Consider the following 26612-nt stretch of genomic DNA (forward strand, 5'->3'; position numbering starts at 1 on the left):
GGGGGGAATTTGGGGGGTCCTGGGGGGTCTTGGGGGGTCCTGGGGGGACTTGGGGGGGATTTGGGGGGGGATTTGGAGGGTCTTGGGGGGGATTTGGGGGTCCTGAAGGGGGTCCCGGGGAATTTTGGGGGTTTTGGGGGGAGTTTTGGGGGGGATTTGGGGGTTCCTGGGCCTGAGCCTCCTCCTGCTGCTGGGGGGCTCCGGGGGGGCCCTGGGGGGGCCGGGACCCCCACCACGGATATGGGTGGTATGTCCTGAAAATTTGGGGGGGATTTGCGGGGTCTTGGGGGGGATTTGGGGGAGTTAAGGGGGATTTTGGGGGGTCCTGGGGGGATTTGGGGGGTCCTGGGGAGCTCCAGGGGGGCCCGGGACCCCCCCCTAGAATATGGGTGGTACGTCCTGGGGTCCTGGGGGGGATCTGGGGGGATTTGGGGGGTCCTGGATGGGATTTGGGGGGATTTTGGGGTCCTGGGGGGCTCCAAGGGGGCCCTGGGGGGGCCAGGACCCCCCCCCAGAATATGGGTGGTATGTCCTGAAAATTTGGGGGGGATTTGGGAGTCCTGGGGGGGATTTGGGGGGTCCTGGGGGGATTTGGAGGGTCTTGGGGGGGACTTGGGGGTCCTGAAGGGGGTCCCGGGGGATTTTGGGGGTTTTGGGGAGGATTTGGGGGGTCCTGGGGGGGATTTGGGGAAATTTGGGGCAGATTTGGGAGGGTTTGGGGGGTCCTGGAGGGGATTTGGAGGGAGGTCAGGGGTCCTGGGGGGGATTTGAGGGGGTTTGGGGGCAGTTTTGGGGGGATTTGGGGGGAGTGTTGGGGGTATTTGGGGTCTTGGGGGATATTTGGAGGGAATTTGGGGGGTCCTGAGGGGGTTTGGGGGCTCCTGGAGGGGATTGGGGGGGATTTAGGAGGGAATTTTGGGGGGTCTTGGGGGGGATTTGGGGGGGCTTTGAGGGGTCCCGGGAGGGATTTCAGGGTGGTTTTGGGGTAATTTTGGAGTTTTTGGGGTAATTTGGGGCTGATTTTGGGGTAATTTTGGGATTTTTTGGGGGTAATTTTGGGGCTGTTTCTGGACTAATTTTGGGCTGTTTTTTGGGGTAAATTTGGGGTATTTTTGGGCTAATTTTGGGCTGTTTTTGGGCCAATTTCGGGCTATTTTTGGGCTAATTTCAGGTTGTTTTGGGGTAATTTTGGGCTGTTTTTTGGGTCATTTTGGGGCAAATTTAGGGGCTATTTTATACTGATTTTTGGCTGATTTTTGGCTATTTTCGGGCTGTTTTTGGGCTAATTTCGGCCTGTTTTGGGGCTCCCCAGGCCCTGGTGCGGATGTTCGCGGGGCGCCGCCCGGGGCTCCGCAGCCTCCAGGGGGCGCTGCCCGCCCTGCCCCTCCCCCCCCTCCACAACACCGTGCGCCAGGTGGGGGAGGGGCCTGGGGGGGTTTGGGGGGTCCTAGAGGGTCCTGGGGGGAATTTGGGGGATTCTGGGGGGGTTTGGGGGGTCCTGGGGGGAGTTTGGAGGGATTTCGGGGGGTTTTGGGGGGATTTGGGGGGTTTAGGGGGGAATTGGGGGGGATTTGGGGGGGTCCTGGGGGGTTTCTGGGGGATTTGGGGGGGTCCTGGGTGGATTTTGGGGGATTTTGGGGGGTCCTGGGGGGAATTTGGGGGGATTTGGGATGGTTTTGGAGGGACTTGGGGAGATTTGGGGGGAATTTGGGGGGTCTTGGGGGGGATTTGGGGGGTCCTGGGGGGATTTCGGGGGGTCCTGGGTGGTTTATTTTTAATTTTTGGGACTCCCTGAGTGTTTTATTTTTAATTTTGGGATTTTTAATTTAATTTTTGGACTCCTTGAGTATTTTATTTTAAATTTTGGGGCTCCCTGAGTGGGACTTATTTTAATTTTTCTGCTCCTTGGGTGGAATTTAAAAACATTTATAATTTTTTGGTCTTTCTGAGTATTTTATTTTTAATTTTTAATTTTTTTTTACCCCCCCCAGGCCGTGGAGTCGCTGCAGGTCCTGCAGGGGGGGCTGGGGGAGGGGCTGCCCCCCCTGGCCCAGAGTTTTTTGGGGGGTCCCGGCCCCAAAATCCAGAATTGGCTCCGCCTGAGGAGCTGGACCCTCCCCTGCTACGTGAGGAGGGGGTTTGGGGGGTTTGGGGGGGATTTTGGGGGGTCCTGGAGGAGATTTGGGGGAATTTTCAGGGGATTTTGGGGGATTTGGGGGGTCTTGGGGAGGGTTTAGGGGGAATTTGGGGGGAATTTGGAGGGGTTTGGGGGGTCCTGGGGGATTTGGGGGGTCTTGGGGGGATTTGGGGAGGATTTGGGGGGTCCTGGGGGGATTTTGGGGTGTCCTGGAGGGGTTTGAGGGGGATTTGGGGGATTTTGGGAGGTGTGGGGGGATTTTGGGGGGTCCTGAGGAGGTTTAGGGGGTCCTGGAGGGATTTGAGGGGGATTTTGGGGGGATTTTGGGGAATTTGGGGGGATTTCGGACGGTCCTGGGGGGGATTTTTGGGTATTTGGGGGGTGTTTGGGGTCCTGGAGGGTGTTGAGGGGGATTTGGAGGGAATTTGGAGGGTCCTGGGTGAGTTTTGGGATATCCCAGGTGGGTTTTTGGGATTTTTGGGGCGTATTTCGGGATTTTTGGGGTGTATTTGGGGTTTTTGGGGTGTATTTCGAGGGTTTTTTGGTGTATTTTTGGTTTTTGGGGTGTATTTTGAGGTGTTTTGGGGTGTATTTTGGGGTTTTGGGGTGTATTTTGGGATTTTTTGGGTGTATTTTGATGTTTTTGGGTCCCAATTTCCCCCCCAGGTGAGCGACCTGTGGGAGGAGCAGCATTTGGGGACTCGGGGACCCCTCCCCACCACGGGCAGCTACTACCTCATGGTGAGACCCCAAAAATGGGCAAAAACACCCCAAAATACCCAAAAATACCAAATTTGGGGGATTTCCCCCCAAAAAAAACCCTCCCCAAAAAAAAAAAGAAAAAAAATTGGGGAATTTTCCTTAAAAAAACCTCAAATTTGGGGAATTTTCCTTTAAAAATTCTCAAATTTGGGGAATTTTCCTTTAAAAAAACCTCAAATTTGGGGAATTTTCCTAAAAAAATCCGCAAATTTGGGGAATTTTCCTTTAAAAACCTTCAAATTTGGGGAATTTTCCTAAAAAAAATCCTCAAATTTTGGGGAATTTCCCGCGCCAAAAAAAAACAAATTGGGGAATTATTAAAAAAAAAAAAAAAAAAAATCCAAAATTGGGGAATTTCTGGAAAAAAAACCCCCAAATTTGGGAATTATCAAAAAAAACCCCAAAATCTGGGGAATTTCTCTGAAAAAATCCGAATTTGGGGAAAAAAAACCAACAAATTTGAGGAACTTCCCTTAAAAAATCCCAAAATTGGGGAAAATCCCCCCAAAAAATCCAAATTTCGGGAAAATGCACCAAAAAACTCCCAAATTTCGGGGTTTTTGTGGTGGGTGGGGTTTGTGACCCCCCAGATTTTGGGATTTGTGATTTTTGGGGTCCCCCAGGACCTTTTGGGGTCCCTTTTCCTCCATTTTTGGTGCCTTTGGGGGTCCTTTTTCCCCATTTTTTTGGTTTTTTTTTTGATTTTTTCCCCCAAATTTTGGGATTTTGGGGTGGGTGGGGTTTGTGACCCCCCAGATTTTGGGATTTGTGATTTTTGGGGCCCCCAGGACCTTTTGGGGCCCCCCCCGAGCCGGGCCAGGGCGGCCAGAGCTGCCAACGTCACCTTTGCCTTCCTGAGGTTCCGGAACCTCCTCAGGGACGGGACCCTCCCCCCGGTGAGACAGAAAAATCTGAATTTCGGGGGGAAAATTGGGGGTTTTGGGGGGAAAAATGGGGATTTTGGGGTCTGAAAGGGGAAATTTTGGGGTTTAAAGGGGAATATTGGGGTGAAAAATGGGAATTTTGGGATGAAAAGGGGGATTTTGGGGATGAAAATGGGGATTTTGGGGTTTGAAAGGGGAAATTTGGGGGGATTTTGGGTGGAAAAATGGGGAGTTTTGGGGGGAAAATGGGGATTTTTTGGGGAAAAAGGGGGATTTTGGGTGAAAAATGAGGATTTGGGGTTTAAAAGGGGAAATTTGGGGTTTAAAATGGAAATTTGGGGGGATTTTGGGGGGAAAATGGGGATTTTGGGGATGAAAAGGGGGATTTGGGGGGAAAAAATGGGGATTTTGGGGGGTTTGGGGTGGAATTTGGGATTAAAAAGGGGGATTTGGGGGTTTAAAGGGGGATTTTGGGGCTAAAAATGGGGATTTTTGGGGGTAAAAAATGGGAAATTTGGGGTCTAAAGGGGGAAAATTTGGGGTCTAGGGGGGATTTGGAGTTTAAAAAGGGAAATTTGGGGGGATTTTGGGGTTAAAAGGCGGATTTTGGGGGAAAAAGGGAGATTTTGGGGCTAAAAATGGGGATTTTTGGGGGAAAATGGGAATTTTGGGGTTTAAAAGGGAAATTTAGGGGGATTTTGGGGAAATTTTGGGGAATAAAAATGGGGATTTTGGGGTTTGAAGGGGAAATTTGAGGGATTTGGGGTGGAATTAGGATTAAAAAAGGGGATTTTGGGGTTTAAAGGGGATTTTGGGCCAAAAATGGGGATTTTTTGGGGAAAAATGGGGATTTTGGGGGATTTGGGGTGGAATTTGGGATTAAAAAGGGGAATTTTGGGGCTTAAAGGGGAAATTTGGGGGAAAAAGGGGAAATTTGGGGTTAAAAGGGGAAAATTGGGGGGATTTTGGGGGTAAAAAAGGGGATTTTGGGGGGAAAAAGGGGGATTTTTGGGATGAAAATGGGAATTTTGGAGGGTCAGGGTGGAATTTGGGGTTTAAAAGGGGAAATTTGGGGGGATTTTGGGGATAAAAATGGGGATTTTTGGGGTTTGAAGGGGGAAATTTGGGTTGATTTGGGGGTGGTTTTTGGGGCTGATTTTGGGGTTATTTTGGGTTATTTGTGCTCATTTTGGGTTATTTTGTGCTGATTTGGGGGAAATTTTGGGGCTGATTTTGGGCTGATTTTGGGTCGGTTCTTGGGCTGATTTTGGGCTGGTTTTGGGCTGATTTTGTGCCAATTTTGTGCTGATTTTGGGTGGTTTGGGGGTGGGTTTTGTGCTGATTTTGGGGTTATTTTGGGGCTGATTTGGGATGTTTTTAGGGTGACTTTGAGGTGTTTTTGGGTTATTTTTGTGCTGATTTTGGGGTGTTTTGGGGTCCCAAGGTGCTGTTCCGGGGGTCCCCTCCCCACGTGCTCGGCTCAGTACGAGCGACTCTTCGACACCACCCGGATCCCGGGGGAGCACCGGGGTAGGGACCCCAAAACACCCCAAAAACCCCAAAAACACCCCAAAACCCCACCCGGGACCCCCAAACCCCCCCTAAACCCCCCAAATCCCCCCCAAACCCATCTGGGATCCCCAAAAAACCCCACAAAAACCCCAAAATCCTCCCCAAAACCCACCCAGGACCCCCAAAAAAACCCATAAAACACCCCAAAATCCACCTGAGACCCTCCAAAAACTCCCAAACCCCCTAAATTCTCCCCAAAACCCACCCGGGACCCCCCAAAACCCCCAAATCCCCCCAAATCCCTCTTGGGACCCCCAAATTCCACCTGGGACCCCCCAAATCCTCCCCAATTTCACCTGGGACCCCCCAAAACTCCCCAAATCCCTCTTGGGACCTCCCAAATCCCCCCAAATCCCTCTTGGGACCCCCCCAAAACTCCCCCTGGACACCCCCCAAACCCCAAAATTCCACCTGGGACCCCCCAAATCCCTCTTGAAACCCCCAAAATCCCTCTTGGGACCCCCAAACCCTCCCCATATTCCACCTTGAAACCCCCAAATCCCTCTTGGACCCTCCAAATCCCACCTGGGACCTCCCAAATCCTCCCCAAATCCCTTTGGGGACCCCCAAACCTCTCCCCAATTTCACCTGGGACCCCCCAAACCTCAAAATCCCACCTGGGACCCCCCAAATCCCTTTGGGGACCCCCAAATTTCAGGGAGTCTCCCCTTGACTTTATTTTATTTATTTCTCTCTCCCCCAAAGACCATTTGAGGCATTTTGGGGGGGGTCTGACCTGGCGGTGCTGTTTGGGGGGCGCCTGTTCCGGGTGGGGCTGGGGACCCCCCTGAGCCCCCCGGAGCTCCAGGGAATGTTCCAGAAGGTTCTGGAGGAGCCCCCAGGAAAGGGGGTAGAGACCCCGAGAGCCCCTCGGTGCTCACGGCCGGGGACAGGTCAGGGGGGATTTTGGGGGGATTTGGGGGGTTTCGGGGGGTTTGGGGGGATTTTGGGGCATTTTTGGGGGGGATTTTGGGGGTGGGTTGGGAGGATGGGGGATATTGGGGGGGTTTGGGGGATTTTGGGGAATTTGGATATTTCATGGGATTTGAGGAGGATTGGGGGGGATTTTGGGGGTTTGGGGGATTTGGGAAATTTTGGGAGGGGTTTGGGGGGTTGGGAAGGATTTGGGGGGATTTGGGGGGATTTTGGCACATTTGGGGCATTTTGAGGGGGATTCGGAGGGATTTGGGGGGTTTGGGGGGGTTTTGGGACATTTGGGGGATTTTGGGGGGATTTGGGGCATTTTGGGACATTTCGGGGCATTTTGAGGGAATTTGGAGGGACTCGGGGGGGTTTTGGGGGGTTTGGGTCATTTTGAGGGAATTTGGACATTTCATGGGATTTGAGGAGGATTTGGGGGGGACTTTGGGTCATTTTGGGGATGATTTGGGAGGATTTTGGGGAATTTTGGGGGGATTTTCAGGGGATTTTGGGGGGATTTAGGAAATTTTGGGAGGGGTTTAGGGGGTTTGGGGGGATTTTGGGGGAATTTGGGGGGATTTTGGGGGGATTTGGAGCATTCTGGGGCATTTTGGGGGGATTTTGAGAGATTTGGGGGGAGGTTTGGGTAGATTTGGGGGTATTTTGGGGTAATTTCCTGTGTTTTTGGGGTCCCCAGGTGCCCCTGGGCTCGGGCCCGGGCCCGGCTGCTCTCGGGGGGGAATTTGGGTTATTCTGGGTTAATTTGGGTTATTTTTAAAGTGGTTTTAGGGTATTTTGGGGTGTTTTGGGGTATTTTGGGGTGTTTTTGGGTTATTTTGGGATAATTTCCTGTGTTTTTGGGGTCCCCAGGTCCCCCTGGGCTCGGGCCCGGGCCCGGCTTGTCTCGGGGAGGGGGGATTTGGGATATTTTGGGGGTATTTTAATGTGGTTTTAGGGTATTTTGGGGTATTTTTGGGTGTTTTTGGGGCAATTTCCTGTGTTTTTGGGGTCTTTAGGGCCCCCTGGGCTCAGGCCCGGGCCCGGCTGGTTTCAGGGGGGGGGATTTGGGGTATTTTTGGGTGTTTTTGGGATAATTTAACGTGTTTTTGGGGTCCCAGGGCCCCCTGGGCTCGGGCCCGGGCCCTGCTGGTTTCAGGGGGGGGGATTTGGGTTATTTTGGGTTATTTTGGGATAATTTCCTGTGTTTTTGGGGTCTTTAGGGCCCCCTGGGCTCGGGCCCGGGCCTGCTGGGTTTCAGGGGGGGGGATTTGGGTTATTTTTGGGTGTTTTTGGGATAATTTCCTGTGTTTTTGGGGTCTTTAGGGCCCCCTGGGCTCGGGCCCGGGCCCTGCTGGTTTCAGGGGGGGGGATTTGGGTTATTTTGGGGTATTTTGGGATAATTTCCCTGTGTTTTTGGGGTCCCCCAGGTCCCCCTGGGCTCGGGCCCGGGCCCGGCTGCTCTCGGGGGGGGGAATTTGGGTTATTTTGGGGTATTTTGGGATAATTTAACGTGTTTTTGGGGTCCCAGGGCCCCCTGGGCTCGGGCCCGGGCCCGGCTGCTCTCGGGGGGGGATTTGGGTTATTTTGGGGTATTTTTGGGTGTTTTTGGGATAATTTAACGTGTTTTTGGGGTCCCAGGGCCCCCTGGGCTCGGGCCCGGGCCGGCTGCTCTCAGGGGGGGGTCCCAGCGCGGCCGCCCTGAGGCTCCTCGAGGAGGCCCCGTTTGTCGTCGCCTTCGACCCCCCCCCGAAAAACAGAGACCCCTCCCCAAAAACGGGGACCCCCCAGAAAAGGGGGAAACCCCCCCCGAGGAGAGAGACCCCCCCCGGGACGGGGACCTGGACGAGGAGGCCAAAGCTCTGCTGCTGGGACCCCCCGAGAACAGGTCAGAGACCCCAAAATCACCCCAAAATCACCTCAAAATCACCCCAAAATGTCCCTAAATTGCCCAAAATCACCCCAAATCACCCCAGAATGTCCCAAAATCACCCCAAAATGGCCCAAACTCACCCCAAAATGGCCCAAAATGGCCCAAAATGGCCCAAAATCTCCCAAAATCACCCCAAAATCACCCCAAAATGTCCCTAAATTGGCCAAAATGGCCCAAAATTACCTCAAATCACCTCAAAATGGCCCAAAATCTCCCCAAAATCACCCCAAAATGGCCCAAAATCACCCCAGAATGGTCCAAAATCACCTCAAAATGGCCCAAAATGGCCCAAAATCACCCCAAAATGGCCCAAAACGGCCCAAATTCATCCCAAAATGGCCCAAAATAGCCCCAAATCACCCCAAAATTGCCCCAAATCACCCCAAAATGGCCCAAAATGTCCCAAAATCACCTCAAAATGGCCCAAAATGGCCCAAAATCGCCCCTAAATGGCCCAAAATCAGCCCTAAATGGCCCAAATCACCCCAAAATCACCCCAAAATGTCCCAAAATCACCCCAGAATGTCCCAAATCATCCCAAAATGGCCCAAAATGGCCCAAATTCATCCCTTGGGAGCCCAAACCCCCACAACTGGTCAGAGACCCCCCAAAAATACCCCAAAATGTCCCAAAATCACCCCAAATTCACTTCAAAATGTCCCAAAATCTCCAAAAAATCACCCCAAAATCATCCTGGGAGCCCCAAATCCCCCCCAAATGGGTCAGAGACCCCCCCAAATCCCCCCAAATTCCTCCTGGGGTATTTTGGGGGGTCCCAGGTGTGATTTTGGGGCAGGTTTTGGGGGGTTTGGGATATTTTGGGTGGTCTGGGGGTATTTTGGGTGGTCTGGGGGTATTTTGGGGGGTCCCAGGTGGGATTTTGGGGAGTTTTGGGCCCTCCAGGTGCTTTTTGGAGCTGTTTTGGGGCAATTTGGGGATTTTGGGGCAGATCTTTGGTGGGTTTGGGATATTTTGGGTGGTCTGGGGGTATTTTGGGGGGTCTGGGGGTATTTTTGGGGTCCCAGGTGGGATTTTGGGGAGTTTTGGATCCCCCCAGGTGCTTTTTGGAGCTGTTTTGGGGCAATTTGGGGTTTTTAGGAGGGATTTTGGTGCAGATTTTTGGGGGTTTGGGATATTTTGGGTGGTCTGGGGGTATTTTGGGTGGTCTGGGGGTATTTTGGGGGGTCTGGGGGTATTTTTGGGGGTCCCAGGTGGGATTTTGGGGAGTTTTTGACCCCCAGGTGGTTTGACAAGTCCCTGACGTTGGTCGTGTTCCCCTCGGGGCGAGTCGGGCTCAACGTGGAACATTCGTGGGGAGATCCCCCCGTGGCCTGGCACCTCTGGGAGGTAAAAATTCACCCCCAAAAAATACCCCAAATAGCCCAAAAATAACCCCCAAAATTCACCCAAAAATCCCCACAAAAATAAGCAAAATCGCCACAAAAATCCCCCCAAAATACCCCAAAATTCCCCCAAAAATCCCCCACAAAAACACCCAAAATTGCCACAAAAATCCCCCCAAAATCCCCCCAAAATATCCAAAAATCTCCCCCAAAATGTGCCCAAAAATACCCCCAAAATACCCCCAAAATACCCCCAAAATCCACCCAAAAAATCCCCCCAAAATATCCAAATTTGCCACAAAAATTCCCCCAAATCCCCCTAAAAATCGCCCCAAAATATCCCAAATAATTCCCCCCAAATCCACCCAAAAATACCCTTAAAATACCTCAAAAATTCCCCCCAAAATACCCCCAAAATATCCAAAAATCCCCCCCAAAATGTCCTCAAAAATTCCCCCAAAATATCCAAAAATCCCCCCAAAATACCCCCAAAATGTGCCGAAGAATCCCCCCAAAATATAAAAAAATCTCCCCCAAAATTCCCCCAAAATATCAAAAAATCCCCTCCAAATTACCCCCAAAATGTGCCAAAAAATCCCCCCCAAAATACCCAAAATTGCCACAAAAATCCCCCCCAAAATCCCCCCAAAATTCCCCGAAAAATACCCCAAAATATCCCCAATAATTCCCCCCAAAAATCGTCCCCAAAATCCACCCAAAAATGCCCCCCAAAATACCTCAAAAATTGACCCAAAAATACCCTTAACTCCTCCCAAAATCCACTCAAAAAATCCCCCCCAAATATCCAAAAATCTCTCCCAAAATACCCCCAAAATGTGCCCAAAAATCCCCCCCAAAAATATCCAAATTTGCCACAAAAATCCCCCCAAATCCCCCTAAAAATCACCCCAAAATATCCCAAATAATTCTCCCCAAATCCACCCAAAAATACCCTTAAAATACCTCAAAAATTCACCCAAAAATACCCTAAATTCCCCCCAAAATACCCCCAAAATATCCAAAAATCCCCCCCAAAATACCCCCAATATGTGCCGAAAAATCCCCCCAAAATCCCCCCTAAAATATCCAAAAATCTCCCCCAAAATGTGCCCAAAAATACCCTCAAAATCCCCCCAAAAATCCTTCTCAAAATACCCGAAATCTGCCCAAAAATCCTCCCCAAAATCCCCCTAAAAATCCCTCCCAAAATCCCCAAAAAAGTGGGAAACGTGAGGGGAGAAAATGGCGGGAAACGTGAGGGGAGACAAAATGGCGGGAAATCGTGAGGGGAGAAAAAGGGCGGGAAACGTGAGGGGAGAAAATGGCGGGAAAACGTGAGGGGAGAAAAAGGGCGGGAAAACGTGAGGGGAGAAAATGGCGGGAAAACGTGAGGGGAGAAAAAGGGCGGGAAAACGTGAGGGGAGAAAATGGCGGGAAAACGTGAGGGGAGAAAAAGGGCGGGAAAACGTGAGGGGAGAAAATGGCGGGAAAACGTGAGGGGAGAAAATGGCGGGAAACGTGAGGGGAGAAAAGGGCGAAAAACGTGGGGGGGGGGGGGGGGAAATGAGAAATATGAGGGGAAAAAATTGGAAATGTGAGGGAAAAAAGGGCAGAAAACGAGGGGCCAAATGAAGAGGGGAAATTTCAGTGAGGGGATCAGGAGGAAATTAAGGAAAATCCCCAATTTTTTCCCCCTCAGTTTGCTCTGGCCCTGGACCGGTCCTTGGGCTACGACGAGTCCGGGAATTGCCTCGGGGAGATCCAGAACAGGAACCTCAAACCCCCCCAGGAGCTGCACTGGGAACTGCCCCCGCAGGTACTGGGAGCACTGGGAGGGTCTTTGGGGGGATTTTTTGGGAGATTTTAAGGGTATTTTGGGGGATTTTAAGGGAATTTGGGGGCAGGTTTTGGTGGTGCTGCCTTAGGGCTGGTTGAGGATATTTTGGGGTATTTCAGGGATATTTTAAGGATATTTTGGGGGATTTCAGGGATATTTTGGGGCAGCCCCGGGGGTTCAGAGCTGGTTAAAAATATTTTGGGGTATTTTAAGGATATTTGGGGGTATTTATGGATATTTTAAGGATATTTTGGGATATTTTAAGGATACTTTAAGGATATTTTGGGGTTATTTTAAGGATATTTTGGGGTATTTTGAGGATATTTTGGAGTGTTTTAAGGCTATTTTGGGGCAGGTTTCGGGGGTCCTGCCCCAGGGCTGGTTGAGGATATTTTGGGATATTTTGAGGATATTTCAGGGATATTTTAAGGACATTTTAAGGATATTTTAAGGCTATTTTGGGGCAGGTTTTGGGGGTCCTGCCCCAGGGCTGGTTGATGATATTTTGGGATATTTTGAGGATATTTCAGGGATATTTTAAGGACATTTTAAGGATATTTTAAGGCAATTTTGGGGCAGGTTTCGGGGGTCCTGCCCCAGGGCTGGTTGATGATATTTTGGGATATTTTGAGGATATTTCAGGGATATTTTAAGGATATTTTAAGGATATTTTGGGCTATTTTGGGGCAGGTTTTGGGGGTGCTGCCCCAGGGCTGGTTGAGGATATTTTGGGATATTTTGAGGATATTTTGGAGTATTTTAAGGCTATTTTGGGGCAGGTTTCGGGGGTCCTGCCCCAGGCCAGGCAGCAGTTCCAGGCTCTGGCCGAGGGGCTCCAGCTCCACGTGGTGTCGATCGAGGATCCCTCGGGACCCCCCGGGACCCCCGAGGAGCCCCAGGAGCTGCTGCCGCTGGCGCTGGAGCTGGCGCTGGTCAGGGTGAGAGAAAAACCCAAAACTCACCCCTGGGACACCCCAAAATTCCCAAAATTTACCCCAAATCCCTCAGGAATGAGGCCCATCCCCACCCGCCTGTTCCTCGAGGGCCCCAAATCCCACCTGAGACCCCCCAAAATCCACCTGAGACCCCCCAAACTCCATCCTAGAGACCCCAAAACCCCAAAATTTCCCCCAAAATCCCACCTGAGACCCCCCAAAATTCACCTGAGATCCCCCAAATTCCACCTGAGATCCCCCAAATCCAACTGAGACACCCCACAATCCACCTGAGACCCCCAAATTCCACCCTAGAGACCCCAAACTCCATCCTAGAGACCCCAAAACCCCAAAATTTCCCCCAAAACCCACCTGAGACCCCCCAAAATCCACCTGAGACCCCCCAAAATCCCACCTGAGACCCCCCAAAATCCCACCTTAGACCCCCAAACTCCATCCTAGAGACCCCAAATCCCAAAATTTCCCCCAAAACCCACCTGAGACCCCCCAAACTCCATCCTAGAGACCCCAAATCCTCAAAATTTCCCCCAAAATCCACCTGAGACCCCCCAAAATCCCACTGAGACCCCCCAAAATCCACCTGAGACCCTCGAAATCCCACCTGAGACCCCCCAAAATCCCACTGAGACCCCCCAAATCCCACCTGAGACCCTCCAAATCCAACTGAGACTCCCAAACCCCATCCTAGAGACCCCAAAACCCCAAAATTTCCCCCAAATTCCACCTGAGACCCCCCAAAACCCACCTTAGACCCCCCAAACTCCACCCTAGAGACCCCAAACTCCTTCCTAAGGTTCCAAAAAATCCCCAAAACCCCAAAATATCCCCAAATCCCCCAGGAAAGGGGCCCAGCTCTCACATACGAGCCCATCCCCACCCGGCTGTTCCTGGAGGGCGGCGCCGATGGGGCCCGGGGCGTGGGGCGCCCCCTGCTGGAGCTGGAACGAGCCCTGAGCGACCCCCAGACCCCCGTGAGGACCCCAAAAATGGGATTGGGGACCCCGAAAATGGGTCTGGGGGCACCTAAAATGGGATTGGGGACCAAAAAAATGGGGTTAGGGAGCCCAAAATGGAGTTGGGGACCCCAAAATGGGATTGGGGGGTCTCTGCGGGGTCTCTGGGGGTCTCTGGGTGTTTTGGGGGGTCTCTGGGGGGTTTCTGGGGGTTTGGGGGGTCTCTGGGGGTTTGGGGGGTTTCTGGGGGGGTCCCTGGGGGTCTCTGGGGGTCTCTGGGGGTCTCTCTTGTCCCCCTGACCCGCAGTTCCGGCTCTCCCCAGCGGGGGCGCTGCCGGGCGCTGCTGGAGGGGTTTTGGGGGGTCTCTGGGGGTCTCTGGGGGTCCCTGGGGGTCTCTGGGGGTCTCTGGGTGTTTTGGGGTCTCTGGGTGTTTTGGGGGGTCCCTGGGGGTCTCTGGAGGGTCCCCGGGGGTCCCCAGCTCCCCCTGACCCGCAGTTCCCCTCCCGCCCAGCGGGGGCGCTGCCGGGCGCTGCTGGAGGGGGTCCCTGGGGGTTTGGGGGGTCCCTGGGGGTTTGGGGGGGGGTCTCTGGTTGTTTTGGGGGGTCTCCGGGGGTCTCTGGCGCCCCCTGACCCGCAGTTCCGGCTCTCCCCAGCGGGGGCGCTGCCGGGCGCTGCTGGAGGGGGTTTGGGGGGTCTCTGGGGGGTCTCTGGGTGTTTTGGGGGGGTCTCTGGGGGTCTCGGGGGTCTCTGGCGCCCCCTGACCCGCAGTTCTCCTCCCGCCCAGCGGGGGCGCTGCCGGGCGCTGCTGGAGGCCGCTCTGTCCCAGTTCCGGGGGCGGTGCCGGGCTCTGTTGGAGGGGGTTTGGGGGTCTCTGTTGGTTTGGGGGGGGTCTCTGGGGATCCCCGGGGGTCTCTGGGGGTCCCTGGGGGTCTCTGGGGGTCTCTGGCGCCCCCTGACCCGCAGTTCCGGCTCTCCCCAGCGGGGGCGCTGCCGGGCGCTGCTGGAGGCCGCTCTGTCCCAGTTCCGGGGGCGGCGCCGGGCGGCCATGGCGGGGGCGGGGCTGGAGCGGCACCTGCAGGCGCTGGCGGCCGTGGCCAATCAGATGAAGCTCCGCCCACCTTTCCTCACTGAGGTGGGCGGGGCTTGATTTGCTTCTATTGGGGTGGGTGGGGCTTGATTACTGATTGACTTATAATGAGGTGGGCGGGGCTTGATTAAATACATTTTAAAGAGGTGGGCGGGGCCAATGAGGGCACGACCCTATCCTTATATGACCAATGGGGCGTGGCCACTAGAGGGCGTGGCCTAAGGAGCGTCACCATGATTGGTTGACACATTGGGGCGTGTGGGCGTGGCCTCATTTGCATATACCTGCCCCCAGGTGCTGGGGCAGCCCTGGGCTCTGGCATTTAGCCCCGCCCCCCGGCCACACCCACCGCTGCTGCCCCGCCCCCTGCGGCCCGCGGGGGGGGGATTCAACCCGGTGGGTGCTGAGGGGACTGGGGGGGGACTGGGATAAACTGGGAGTCACTGGGAGGGGACTGGGAGTGACTGGAAGGGATTGGGAGGGGACTGGGAGGGGGCTGGGATGGACTGGGAGGGATTGGGAGGGACTGGGAGGGGACTGGGAGGGACTGGGGGGGGATTGGGGGGTTACTGGGATGAACTGGGAGGTCACTGCGGGGTAACTGGGATGGACTGGGATGGACTGGATTGGACTGGGATGGACTGGGGGTTACTGGGAACTACTGGGATGAACTGGGGGGTAACTGGGATGAACTGGGAGTTACTGGGAGGTCACTGGGGTTACTGGGATGGACTGGGATTGACTGGATTGGACTGGGAGGTCACTGGGATGGACTGGGATGAACTGGGGGGTTACTGGGAATTACTGGGAGTTACTGGGAGGGAACTGGGACATCACTGAGGGTTACTGGGATAAACTGGGATGAACTGAGAGGTAACTGGGATGAACTGGGGGTTACTGGTGTCCCCCCAGCCCCACCAGGATGGGTACAGGGTCTCCTACACAGGGGGAGGGGACTGGGATTGACTGGACTGGACTGGGAGGGACTGGGATGGACTTGGGGATCACTGGGAGGTAACTGGGCTGAACTGGGATGGAACTGGGATTGACTGGATTGGACTGGGATGGACTGGGGGTCACTGGGATGAACTGGGATGAACTGGGAGGTAACTGGGATGGACTGGGATGAACTGGGGGGTCACTGGGAGGGGACTGGGATGGACTGGGAGGTCACTGGGATGGACTCAGGGATCACTGGGAGGTAACTGGTATGAACTGGTCCATACTGGTCTCCCCCAGCCCCACCAGGACGGGTACGGGGTGTCGTATACGGGGGGAGGGGACCCCGGGCCCCTCCTGGTTCACATTTCCTGCCGGGCGGGGTCCCCAAAAACGGTGAGTGGGGAAAAAACACCCCAAATTCCTCTCCCCAAAAACCCCCAAATTCCCTCAAAACCCCAAAAATCCGCCCCCAAAACCCCAAAATTCGCTCAAAAAACCACAAATTCCCTCCAAAAAAACCCAAATCCCACCAAAAAAACCCCAAATCCCACCCAGAAAACCCCAAATTTATCCCCAAAAAAACCCAATTCCCTCAAACCCCAAAATTTCCTCCCAAAATTTCCCCCCAAAAACCCAAAATTCCCTCCAAAAAACCCCAAATTCCCCCCTAAAAAACCCCAAATCCGCCCAAAACCCCCCAAACTCCCCCAAAACCCCCAAAATCTCCCCCCAAAAACCCCAAATCCCCCTTCACCCTCTTCCCTTTCCCCCTTCAGAGATTTTGGGGTCTCTGGGGGTGTTTTGGGGGGTCCCGGGGAGGATTTTGGGGGTCTTTGGGTGGGTTTTGGGGGGTCCTGGGGGATTTTGGGGGGTCCTGAGGGTGTTTTGGGGGGTCTCGAGAGGGTTTTGGGTGTCTCTGGGTGGGTTTTGGGGCAGTTTGGGGGGTCTCGGGGGGATTTTGGGGGGTGTTTGGGGGTCTCGGGGTGTTTTGGGGGGTCCCGGGGGTGTTTTGGGGGGTTTTTGGGTGGGTTTTGGGGCAGTTTTGTGGGGTCCCGGGGGGTTTGGGGGTCCCTGGGGGGATTTGGGGTGTCCCAGGGCTGTTTTGGGGGGTCCTGGGGGGATTTTGGGGGTCTCTGGGTGGATTTTGAGGAGTCCTGGGGTGGTTTTGGGGGGTCTCGGGGGTGTTTGGGGGTGTTTTGGGGGTCCCGGGGGATTTTGGGGGGTGCTGGGGTGTTTTGGGGGTCTCTGGGTGGATTTTGGGGGTCTCTGGGTGGATTTTGAGGAGTCCTGGGGTGGTTTTGGGGGGTCTCGGGGGGTCCTGGGGGGATTTTGGGGGTGTTTTGGGGTTCTCTGTGTGGGTTTTGGGGATTTTGGGGTTGTTTTTGGGGGTCTCGGGGGTCCGGCCCCCCTGACCCCGCCCCTCCCCAGGACCCCCGCGCTCTCTCCAGGAGGTTCCGGGCGGCGCTGCGGGAACTGGGGGGGCTGCGGGGGGGGGAGGGGTGAGCGGGGACCCCCCCCCAATAAACTGTGACAAACCCCCGGACTGGGAGTGACTGGGGAGACTGGGGGGACTGGGGGGGACTGGGAGGGAACTGGGAGATACTGGGAGGGGACTGGGGGGAACTGGGAGGGGATTGGGAGGAACTGGGGGGTCACTGGGGGTCACTGGGAGGGACTGGGGATACTGGGATGGATTGGGAGGGGAGTGGGATGGACTGGGAGGGGACTGGGGGATACTGGGAGGGACTGGGAGGAACTGGGAGGGACTAGGAGTCACTGGGAGTTACTGGGAGGGAACTGGGATGGAACTGGGAGGGGCTGGGACTCACTTGGGGTCACTGGAAGAGAACTGGGAGTTACTGGAGGGTCACTGGGATGGACTGGGATAAACTGGGAGGGAACTGGGAGTCGCTGGGGGGGTCACTCGCGGTCACCGGGCGCTCACTGCGGTGTTTTGGCCCCTCGCGGCCACCGTCGCCTCCCACACCACCGGAAGTCCCCTCCCACCACCGGAAGTTCCGCATTCCCCCTCACACAATCCAAGATGGCGTCGCGTCGCGGCCCCTCCAAACCGAACCGTCCGCGGGCCCCGAATCGCGACAGAGCCCGCGCCCCAAATCGCGACAGAGAGGCCGGAAAACCCCCGGGACGCGTTTACCTGCCCGGGACCGGGCCCCCGCTGGGCCCCGACGAGGAGCTGGTGATGGATGAAGAGGCTTATGTGTTGTATCACCGAGCGGGAACCGGTATTGGGGGATCCTCAAGGGGGTTTTTAATATTTTAAGGGGTTTTAGGGGTTTTTAAGAGTCGTTTTTCCTCAGGTTCGCCGTGTTTGAGCTTTGACGTGGTGCCGGACGGGCTCGGGGAGGGCCGGGAGGAGCTGCCGCTGTCGGTGCTGCTTTGTGCGGGCACCCAGGCCCCGAGCGCGGGGGGAAACCGGTGAGAGAGAGAAACCGGGAAATGGGCTGAAAATACTCCGGGAAATGGCCTGAAAATCCTCCGGGAATTGGCCCAGAAATCTCTCTGGGAGCTCCGGGAATTGGGGCTGAAAACTCCTGGAATTGGGGCTGAAATCCCTCCGGAATTGTCCCCAAATCTCTCCGGGAATTTGGGCTGAAAACTCCGGGAATTGTCCCAAAAATCCTCCGGGAGTTGTCCCCAAATTCCCCCGGGAACTCCGGGAATTTAGGGATTTCCCCAAAATTTCTCTTTAAATTTTTGGGTGAATTTTCTCAAAATTTGTCTTAATTTTTTTGGGGAATTTTCCCGAAATTTCTCTAAATTTTTATGGGGGATTTTTCCAAAATTTTTCCTCAATTTTTGGGTGATTTCCTCAAAATTTCTCTTTAAATTTTTTAGGGAATTTTCCCAAAACTTCCCTCGATTTTTTGGGGGGAATTTTTCCAAAATTTCCCTCAAATTTTTGGGGGGAATTTTCCCGAAATTTCTCTCAATTTTTGGGGGGAATTTTCTCTCAATTTTTTGGGAATTTTCCCTCAATTTTTTGTGAGGAATTTTCTCTCAATTGTGAGGAATTTTCTCTCAATTTTTGGAGGAATTTTCTCTCAATTTTTTGGGAATTTTCCCTCAATTTTTGAGGGGGGATTTTCTCTCAATTTTAGGGAGTTTTCTCTCAATTTTTGGGGGAATTTCCCCTCAATTTTTGCGGGAATTTTCCCAAAATTTCTCTCAATTTTTTTGGGATTTTTCCCTCAATTTTTGGAGGAATTTTCCCAAATTTTCTCTCAATTTTTGCACGATTTTCCCCCAAATCCCCCCTATCCCTGAGGGTGTTTTGGGGCTGATTTTGGGGTGTCCCTGGGTGTTTTTAGGGTGCTGCTGCTGCAGATGCAGAACCTGCACGGGCTGAGGAGGGGCAGGGACAGTGACAATGACAGTGACAATGACAGTGACAGCGACGAGGACGACGAGGGGAAGGAGCCGCAGCTGCTGCTGCTCATGGCCCCCCATTACGGGGCTGTCAACAGGCTCAGGGTATGGAAATAACCCAAAAAAACCCCCAAAAATAACCCCAAAAACCCTGAAAATAACATCCCAAAACCCCTGAAAATAACATCCCAAAACCCCTGAAAATAACATCTCAAAATCACACCCTGGGAGCACCAAAACCCCCCCAAAAATAACCCCAAACCCCTTGAAAATAACACCCCAAAATTGCATCCTGGAAGTCCCAAAAACCCCTAAAATAAAATCAAAAAAAATCCACCCTGGGGACACCAAAAACCCCCGAAAAATCCACTCTGGGAGCACCAAAACCCCCCCAAAAATAACATCCCAAAATCAAACCCTGGGAACCCCAAAAACCCCTAAAATAAAATCAAAAAAAATCCACCCTGGGGACACCAAAAATCCTCAAAAATAACATCATAAAAACCCCCAAAAATAACTCCTCTGAAAACTATCCTGGGAGCCCCAAAACCCCACCCTGGGAATGCCAAAAAAACCCCAAAAATAACTCCACAAAAAAAACCCCCACCTTGGGAACCCCAAAAACACCCCTGGGACCCCCCAAACAACCCTGGGACCCCCAAAAAACAACTGAAACTCTCTCTGAGACCCTCCCAGAGCTCCCCAACTAACCCTGAGACCCCCCCAAACACCCCCTGGGACCCCCCAAAAACCCCTTTGGGACCCCCCAAAAACCCCCCTGGGACCCCCAAATACCCCTTTGGGACCCCCAAACACCCCCAGGGACCCCCCAAATCCCTCCCTCAGCCCCATTTGGGGGTCCCAAACCCCCATTTAACGCCCATTTCCGTGTGTCCCCCCACAGGTGACGACCCTGGGCGGGTCCCCCGTGGCCCCAAAAACCCCTTTGGGACCCCCAAAAACCCCTTTGGGACCTTCCAAATAACCCTGAGACCCCCAAAAACAACTAAAATTTTCTCTGAGACCCTCCCAGAGCCCCCCAAATAACCCTGGGACCCTCCAAACACCCCCTGGGACCCCCCAAACACCCCCTGGGACCTCCAAACACCCCCTGGGACCTCCAAACACCCCCTGGGACCCCCCAAACAACCCTTTGGGACCCCCAAACACTCCATGGGACCCTCCAAACACCCCCTGGGACCCCCAAATACCCCCTGGGACCCCCAAAACTCCTCTGGGACCCCCAAAACCAACTAAAATTCTCTCTGAGACCCTCCCAGAGCTCCCCAAATACCCCCAGGGACCCCCCAAAAACCTCTTTGGGACCCCCAAACACCCCCTGGGACCCCCAAATCCCTCCCTCAGCCCCATTTGGGGGTCCCAAACCCCCATTTAACCCCCATTTCCGTGTGTCCCCCCACAGGTGACGACCCTGGGCGGGTCCCCCGTGGCCGCCGTGTGGTCAGACCGGGGCCAGGTGCAGGTGCTGGGGCTGGACAGAGCCCTGGGGGCCCTGGGGACACAATTTGGGGAGGGGGATTCGGGCAGGGGGCCCAGGACGGTCCAGCAGGGAGCTTTGCCTGCCCTCGCCACCTTCAGCGGACATTTGGACGAAGGGTTTGGGTTGGATTGGAGTCCTCTGAGCCCTGGTGAGGGAATGGGGGGGGAAAGGGTGGGGAATGTGAGGGGAAAATGGGCTGGAAACGTGAGGGGAAAATGAGTGGGAAACATGAGGGGGAAAATGGGAAATTTGATGGAAAGAGGGTGAGAAATGTGAGGGGAGAAAATTGAAAATGTGAGGGGAAAAGGGTGGGGAACGTGAGGAGAAAATGGTGGGAAATATGAGGGAAGGGGTGAGAAAGGTGAGGGGAGAAAGGGGGAGAAATGTGACGGGAAAAGAGTGAGGAATGTGAGGGGAAAATGGCGGGAAACGTGAGGGGAGAAAAGGGTGGGGAACGTGAGGGGAAAAAATTGGAAATGTGAGGGGAAAAGAGTGGGGAATGTGAGGGGAGAAAGGGCAGGAAACGTGAGGGGAGAAAAAGGGCGGGAAATGTGAGGGGAGAAAATTGAAAATGTGAGGGGAAAAGAGTGGGGAATGTGAGGGGAAAAGAGTGAGGAATGTGAAGGGAAAAAATTGGAAATGTGAGGGAAAAAGGGTGAGAAACGTGAGAGGAGAAAAGGGCAGGAAATGTGAGGGAAAAAATTAGAAATGTGAAGACATTCACACCCTGGTAAAGATTTGGGATAAATTCAGAATTTTTGAGGAATCTGAGGCTTTTATGGGGATCAAGTGTGATTCAGGACTAGAACCACCAAACCCTTGGTAGGAATTTGGGATGAATTCAGAATTTTTGGTGTTTTTGACCAGGCCGGCTGCTGTCCGGGGACGTCCGTGGGCGGATCCATCGCTGGGAGCCGCGCGAGGGCGGATGGACAGTTGACCAGCGGCCACTGCTCGGCCACCAGGGCAGCGTGGAGGACATCCAGTGGTCACCCAGCGAGCCCTCGGTGAGAGAGTCACCCCCAAATCCCCCTTTAGGACCCCAAAACCTTCCCGGGGCTCTTCCATTTTAACTTCTTCACCCCAAAACCTTCCCCAGGGCTCTTCCCTTTTTCCTTCTTCACCCCAAAACCTTCCCAGGGCTCGTCCCTTTTTCCTTCTTCACCCCAAATCCCCCTTAACACCCCAAACTTTTTGGAGAGAAAATTGGAATTTTCGGGAATTTTTTGGGGGAATTTTTTGGGGCATTTTTGGGAATTTTTTGAGAATTTTTGGGGCTTTTTTTGGGATTTTTTGGGAATTTTTTTGGAATTTTTTTGGAATTTTTCGAGAATTTTTGGGGAGTTTTTTGAGAATTTTTGGGACTTTTTTTGGGATTTTTTGGGAATTTTTTGAGAATTTTTGGGGCTTTTTTTGGGGATTTTTTTTTGAAATTTTTTGGGAATTTTTTGGGAATTTTTGGGGTATTTTTTGGGAATTTTTTTGGAATATTTTTTGGAATTTTTTTTTGAATTTTTCGAGAATTTTTGGGGTGTTTTTTTGGGGGATTTTTTGGGAATTCTTTTGGATTTTTGGAGGAATTTTGGGGATTTTTTGGGGGGAAGTTTTTTGGGAAATACTTTGCAATCTTTTGGGGGAATATTTTGGGAATTTTTTGGGATTTTTTTTTTTTTTTTTTTTTTTTTTTTTTTTTTTTTTTGAGGATTTTTTTGGGTAACTTTTTGGTGATTTGGGGGAATATTTTGGGAATTTTTTGGGTGGAATTTTTTGGTGATTTTTGGGATTTTTTTGAGTGAATTTTTTCCCTGCCATCCACAGAAATGTGATGTTCATCTCCAAACCGGCTTTAATTCCTATTTCACTCCCACCTTTTACACCTGCAACATTTTTACTACATTAATAAATCCTTCCCGTCCCTTCTTTCCCAACCATGTTAATAATATTATTTTATATTCTAACAATATTTTCCTTTCCCAGGTGTTCATCTCGTGCTCCTCGGACGCCTCGATCCGCGTGTGGGACGTGCGGGCGGCCCCGGGCAGGTCCTGCCAGCTCTCGGTGCCCTCGGCCCACCAGGGCGACGTCAACGTCGTCTCCTGGAGCCGCCGCGACCCGGCCGCGCTGCTCAGCGGGGGCGACGACGGGGCGCTGCGCCTCTGGGACCTCAGGGTGCTCAGGGTGAGACCCCAGACCCCTAAACACAGACAGGGACCCCCAGGGTGAGACAGGGACCCACAGGGACCCCCAAAGTGACACAGGGACCCGGCCGCGCTGCTCAGCGGGGGCGACGACGGGGCGCTGCGCCTCTGGGACCTCAGAATGATCATGGTGAGGGGCTGGAGACCCCCAGGGACCCCCAGGAACCCCCAGGGACCCCCAGGGTGAGACAGGGACCCCCAAAGTGCCCCAGGGACCCGGCCGCGCTGCTCAGCGGGGGCGACGACGGGGCGCTGCGCCTCTGGGACCTCAGGCTCATCAGGGTGAGGGGCTGCAGGGCTTCTGGGACCCCCAGGGACCCCCAGAGTGCCTCTGGGACCTCAGGGTGGTCAGGGTGAGACCCCAGACCTAGACAGGGACCCCCAGAATGAGACAGGGACCCCCAGAGTGAGACAGGGACCCCCAGAGCGCCTCTGGGACCCCCAGAGCATCAGGGTGAGGGTCTGCAGGGAGACAGGGACCCCCAGACCCACCTCAGGGATCCCCAGAGTGCCCCAGGGACACCCAAAAACCTCCAAAGCCACTTCTTTGGATCGCAAACTGCCCCATAGACCCCAAATCTGCCCCATAGATCCTCAAATCACCTCATTTCCCCCCAAAATCACCCCATAAACTGCCAAACCCCCCCATAGACCCCACAAACAACCCCCAACCCACCCCATAGACCCCCCAAACCATCCCTTAAACTGCCAAACTCACCTCATAGACCCCTCAAACGACCCCACAGACCCCACAAACAGCCCCTAAATCCCCCCATTTCTCTCCCCAGACCAGCCCCTCGAGCGTGGCCACCTTCAAGCAGCACCGAGGCCCCATCACGTCGGTCCAGTGGCACCCCGGGGACAGCGGGGTCCTGGCGGCCGCCGGGGAGGACGACCTGGTCACCCAGTGGGACCTGGGGGTGGAGAGGGACCCCCAGGGGGCCCCGGGGGAGCAGGAGGAGGGGCTGGGGGAGCTGCCCCCGCAGCTGCTCTTCCTGCACCAGGGGGAGAAGGAGGTCAAGGAGCTGCACTGGCACCCCCAGTGCCCCGGGCTGCTGGTGTGCACGGGGAGGGAGGGGATCGCTGCTTTTAGGACTGTCAGTGTGTGAAAAACAAAAAAAAATGGGTAAAAACACCCAGATTTGGGGTGAAATGGCCAGATTTGGGGTAAAAACACCCAGATTTGGGTTGAAAATGGCCAGATTTGGGGTAAAAATGGCCAGATTTGGAGTAAAAACACCCGGATTTGGGGTAAAAACACCTGGATTTGGAGTAAAAACACCCGGATTTGAGGTAAAAACACCCGGATTTGGGGTGAAAACACTCGGATTTGGGGTCAGGAGTGCTGAAAATGGGGTAAAATGCCTGAAATTGGGGTGAAAATGGCCAGATTTGGGGTGAAAACACCCGGATTTGGGGTCAGGAGTGTCCAAAATGGGGTAAAAACAGCCCCAAATTAAGGGGCACCTTACCTTTAATTACCAAAAAAAAATTTCAGATTTTTTTCCTCCATTTCCTCCCCAAAATTCTGGATTTTTCCATCCCCAATTCACCTTCCTCACCCTCCCCACAAATTTAGATTTCCCCGCCCAAATGAGAAAGAAAACAACCACCACAAATTCTATTTTATTTTTATTAAAAAAAAAAAAGAAAAAATAAAAATATTTAATTTTCGACGATTCCTCGAAAGCGCGGGAAAAAAAAAACCCTCACGTGGGGCCGGGAGGGGGCGTGGCCAGGCGAGAGCGGCTCGCCATTGGACAGCGGCGCGCGGTGGGCGTGGTCACAGCAGATCGGCTCGCCATTGGACAGCGGCGCGGTGGAGGCGTGGCCACAGCAGATCGCGTCACCATTGGACAGCAGAGCGCGGTGGGCGTGGCCACAGCAGCTCGGCTCGCCATTAGACAGGAGCGCGGTGGGCGGGGCGTGGTCAGGCCAAGTCGGCTCGCCATTGGATGGCGGTGCAGGCGAGGACGCCCCCTGGCGGCGCGGCGCAGAGCAGCAGCGCTTTGCGCACGCTCGAACCCAGGCGCGCCCCCGCCAACAGCGCCCCCAGCGGCTGCGGGAGGGAAAGGCGCGGGCACAGCGCCACCGCCCCCGCGTGGAAATGGGACGGGGGGCCTGGGACAGAGAGAGAGACCCCCGGGAATGGGGGGTTAGAGGGGCTGGGGGAATGGGGAGGGGGCTGGGATAGTGGGGAGGGGGCACAGAGACCCCCGGGAATGGGGGGGTTAGAGGGGGCTGGGGGAAAGGGGAGGGAGCACAGAGACCCCTGGGGGGGGTTAGAGAGGGCGGGGAGGGGTCTGGGGGCTGTGGGAGGGGTCTGGGATAATGGGGAGGGGGCACAGAGACCCCCACAGGGGGGGTTACAGGGGTCTGGGGAAAATGGGAGGGGTCTGGAATAAAGGGGAGGGGTCTGGGACCCCCGGGAGGGGCTCAGGGATAATGGGACAACTCCGTGACAGGATCCCAAAACCCCCAAATTTCCCCCCAAATTTGGGTTTTTCCCCCCCCTCTCACCGGGATAAACCAGGAAATCGCCGCCGAATTTCCCGCCGGAAGTGAGGTGCGCGCCCCTCCCCCACAGCGCGCGGAAAACGCGGGAACGGCCTGGGGGGGAGGGGGAGGGGCGGGGTCACCCGGGGGTCAATGACCGGAAGTGACCCCGGGGTCAATGACCGGAAGTGACCCCGCCCCAAAAACATCGCCCCGCCCTCACCTGGAGGAGGATCAGCTTCGTCTTCATCATCATCATCGACCTGGGAGGGAATTGTTATAAATATTTAATTAATAATAATAATTAATAAAAGAATAATTAATAAATAATTATTAAATATTATTGTTTTATAATATATAAAAGTATGTGTATATATATAAAATATGATATAATGTAATACCATATAATGTAATATAATATTATGTAATATAATGTAATATAAAATAGGTAATATATTAAAAAATATATATATCCCATATGTTTATTTCTAATATATATAAAACACACGGCAGTTTTATGATATATATAAATACATATAAAATATAAAATAATTTTTATATATATATTTATATATATAACCCATTTAAATTTATAAAATATATAAAACCCATGGGAATTTTATATATATATATATATTAAAAAATATAAATATTTATACATACATATACATGATATATAATATATTATATATATACTTATAGAATCCATATATATTTATAATATATATAAAATGCATGGGAGTAATATAATTAATATAATATAATATAATATAATATAATATAATATAATACAATACAATATAATATAATATAATATCTATAACATATATAGAACCCATATACACATTTATAGCACATATAAAACTCTAAAAGGTCGTGTGAGGCCAAGCAGAGAATTTCCCTTTTTAATCCTCTATTTTAAATTTTTATTTCATTTCTAAACCTCCCTCAGCCAGCGGAACGTTTCTCACGTGGGGGAACCTTTTTCCCGGGGCTGAGGGGGGACACCCGGACGGGTTTTACCGTTACACCCGCCCCGTTCCCGCCAAAAATCCTGCCTTAAATCCCGCCCAATTTTGTCCCAAATCCCGTCCCAAATCCCGCCCCGTCCCCGCCCCAAATTCCCCCGTTCTCGCCCCGTTACCGTCTCCAGGGCGGCCCCGCCGCTCTCCCGCGCCGCCCGCGCCTCCTCCGGTCTCAGTTCCATCGGTAACCGCGGCCCCGCCGCCGTTTTTCCCCCGGCGCGGCCCCGGCGAGGCGGAGCCCCCACCAGAACCCCCCACAGGCGGTGCCGCTCCCGCAGCGTCCGCGCCGCCTCCGGAGCCCAAACCAGGAACCGGCCGCGGTGTTTCCGCACCCGGGGAAGCTCCAGGGGGGTCTCGGGGGGTTCGGAGCTTTTTTGGGCCTCCGGGAGCCCCTCACTGCGCGCCGCCATTTTGGCCCCGTCTCTTCCGGAAGTCGTCACGCGCTTTACCGGAAGTGCTGGCGATTTAAAGCGGCGATGGCGAGTAGGCCCCACCCAGAGCCGGTAGCGGGCAATGGGAGCGGCTCAGCCCCTTTTAATAAAGCTCTTAAAGCGGTTTAAAGAGACTGAGTCCTTTTAAATGAAGGTCCCACCTGCCTTAAAGAGCCCGAATTGCTTTAAAATTCTTTCTCCGGTTGGTTTAAACTCCCATAAAGGGCCAGAATTCCTTTAAAATTC

At 53.4% G+C, this 26612-nt stretch overlaps 4 protein-coding genes across 4 annotated transcripts in view; 3 read left to right on the plus strand and 1 right to left on the minus strand.

Annotated features, from left to right (window-relative positions):
* LOC310921802 (lysophospholipid acyltransferase 7-like) overlaps positions 1-26612 on the plus strand; it is a 33006-nt gene that overhangs the window by 652 nt on the left and 5742 nt on the right. The window lies entirely within an intron of this gene.
* Positions 1686-16828, plus strand: LOC310921869 (palmitoyl thioesterase CPT1C-like; the record flags this gene model as incomplete). Its single annotated transcript, XM_083882122.1, has 12 exons — positions 1686-2126; positions 2804-3795; positions 5228-5313; positions 6061-6248; positions 7915-8161; positions 9448-9553; positions 11249-11365; positions 12166-12324; positions 13182-13313; positions 14276-14428; positions 15623-15718; positions 16754-16828. The coding sequence occupies exons 2-12, from the start codon at positions 2893-2895 to the stop codon at positions 16826-16828; spliced, it is 2262 nt and encodes a 753-aa protein (XP_083738248.1). The 5' UTR covers positions 1686-2126; positions 2804-2892.
* Positions 17118-23779, plus strand: GRWD1 (glutamate rich WD repeat containing 1). Its single transcript, XM_083882026.1, has 8 exons — positions 17118-17571; positions 17647-17764; positions 18658-18820; positions 20139-20364; positions 21084-21223; positions 22194-22394; positions 23203-23581; positions 23708-23779. The coding sequence occupies exons 1-7, from the start codon at positions 17370-17372 to the stop codon at positions 23521-23523; spliced, it is 1371 nt and encodes a 456-aa protein (XP_083738152.1). The 5' UTR covers positions 17118-17369; the 3' UTR covers positions 23524-23581; positions 23708-23779.
* On the minus strand, positions 24333-26606 carry TSEN34 (tRNA splicing endonuclease subunit 34). The gene is made up of 4 exons (XM_083882057.1): positions 26055-26606; positions 25134-25173; positions 24935-25024; positions 24333-24535 (listed from the first exon to the last, which is right to left on the minus strand). The coding sequence occupies exons 1-4, from the start codon at positions 26343-26345 to the stop codon at positions 24345-24347; spliced, it is 612 nt and encodes a 203-aa protein (XP_083738183.1). The 5' UTR covers positions 26346-26606; the 3' UTR covers positions 24333-24344.

This window comes from Zosterops lateralis (assembly GCF_965231275.1).
Source record: "Zosterops lateralis genome assembly, chromosome: 37".
NCBI lineage: Eukaryota > Metazoa > Chordata > Aves > Passeriformes > Zosteropidae > Zosterops > Zosterops lateralis.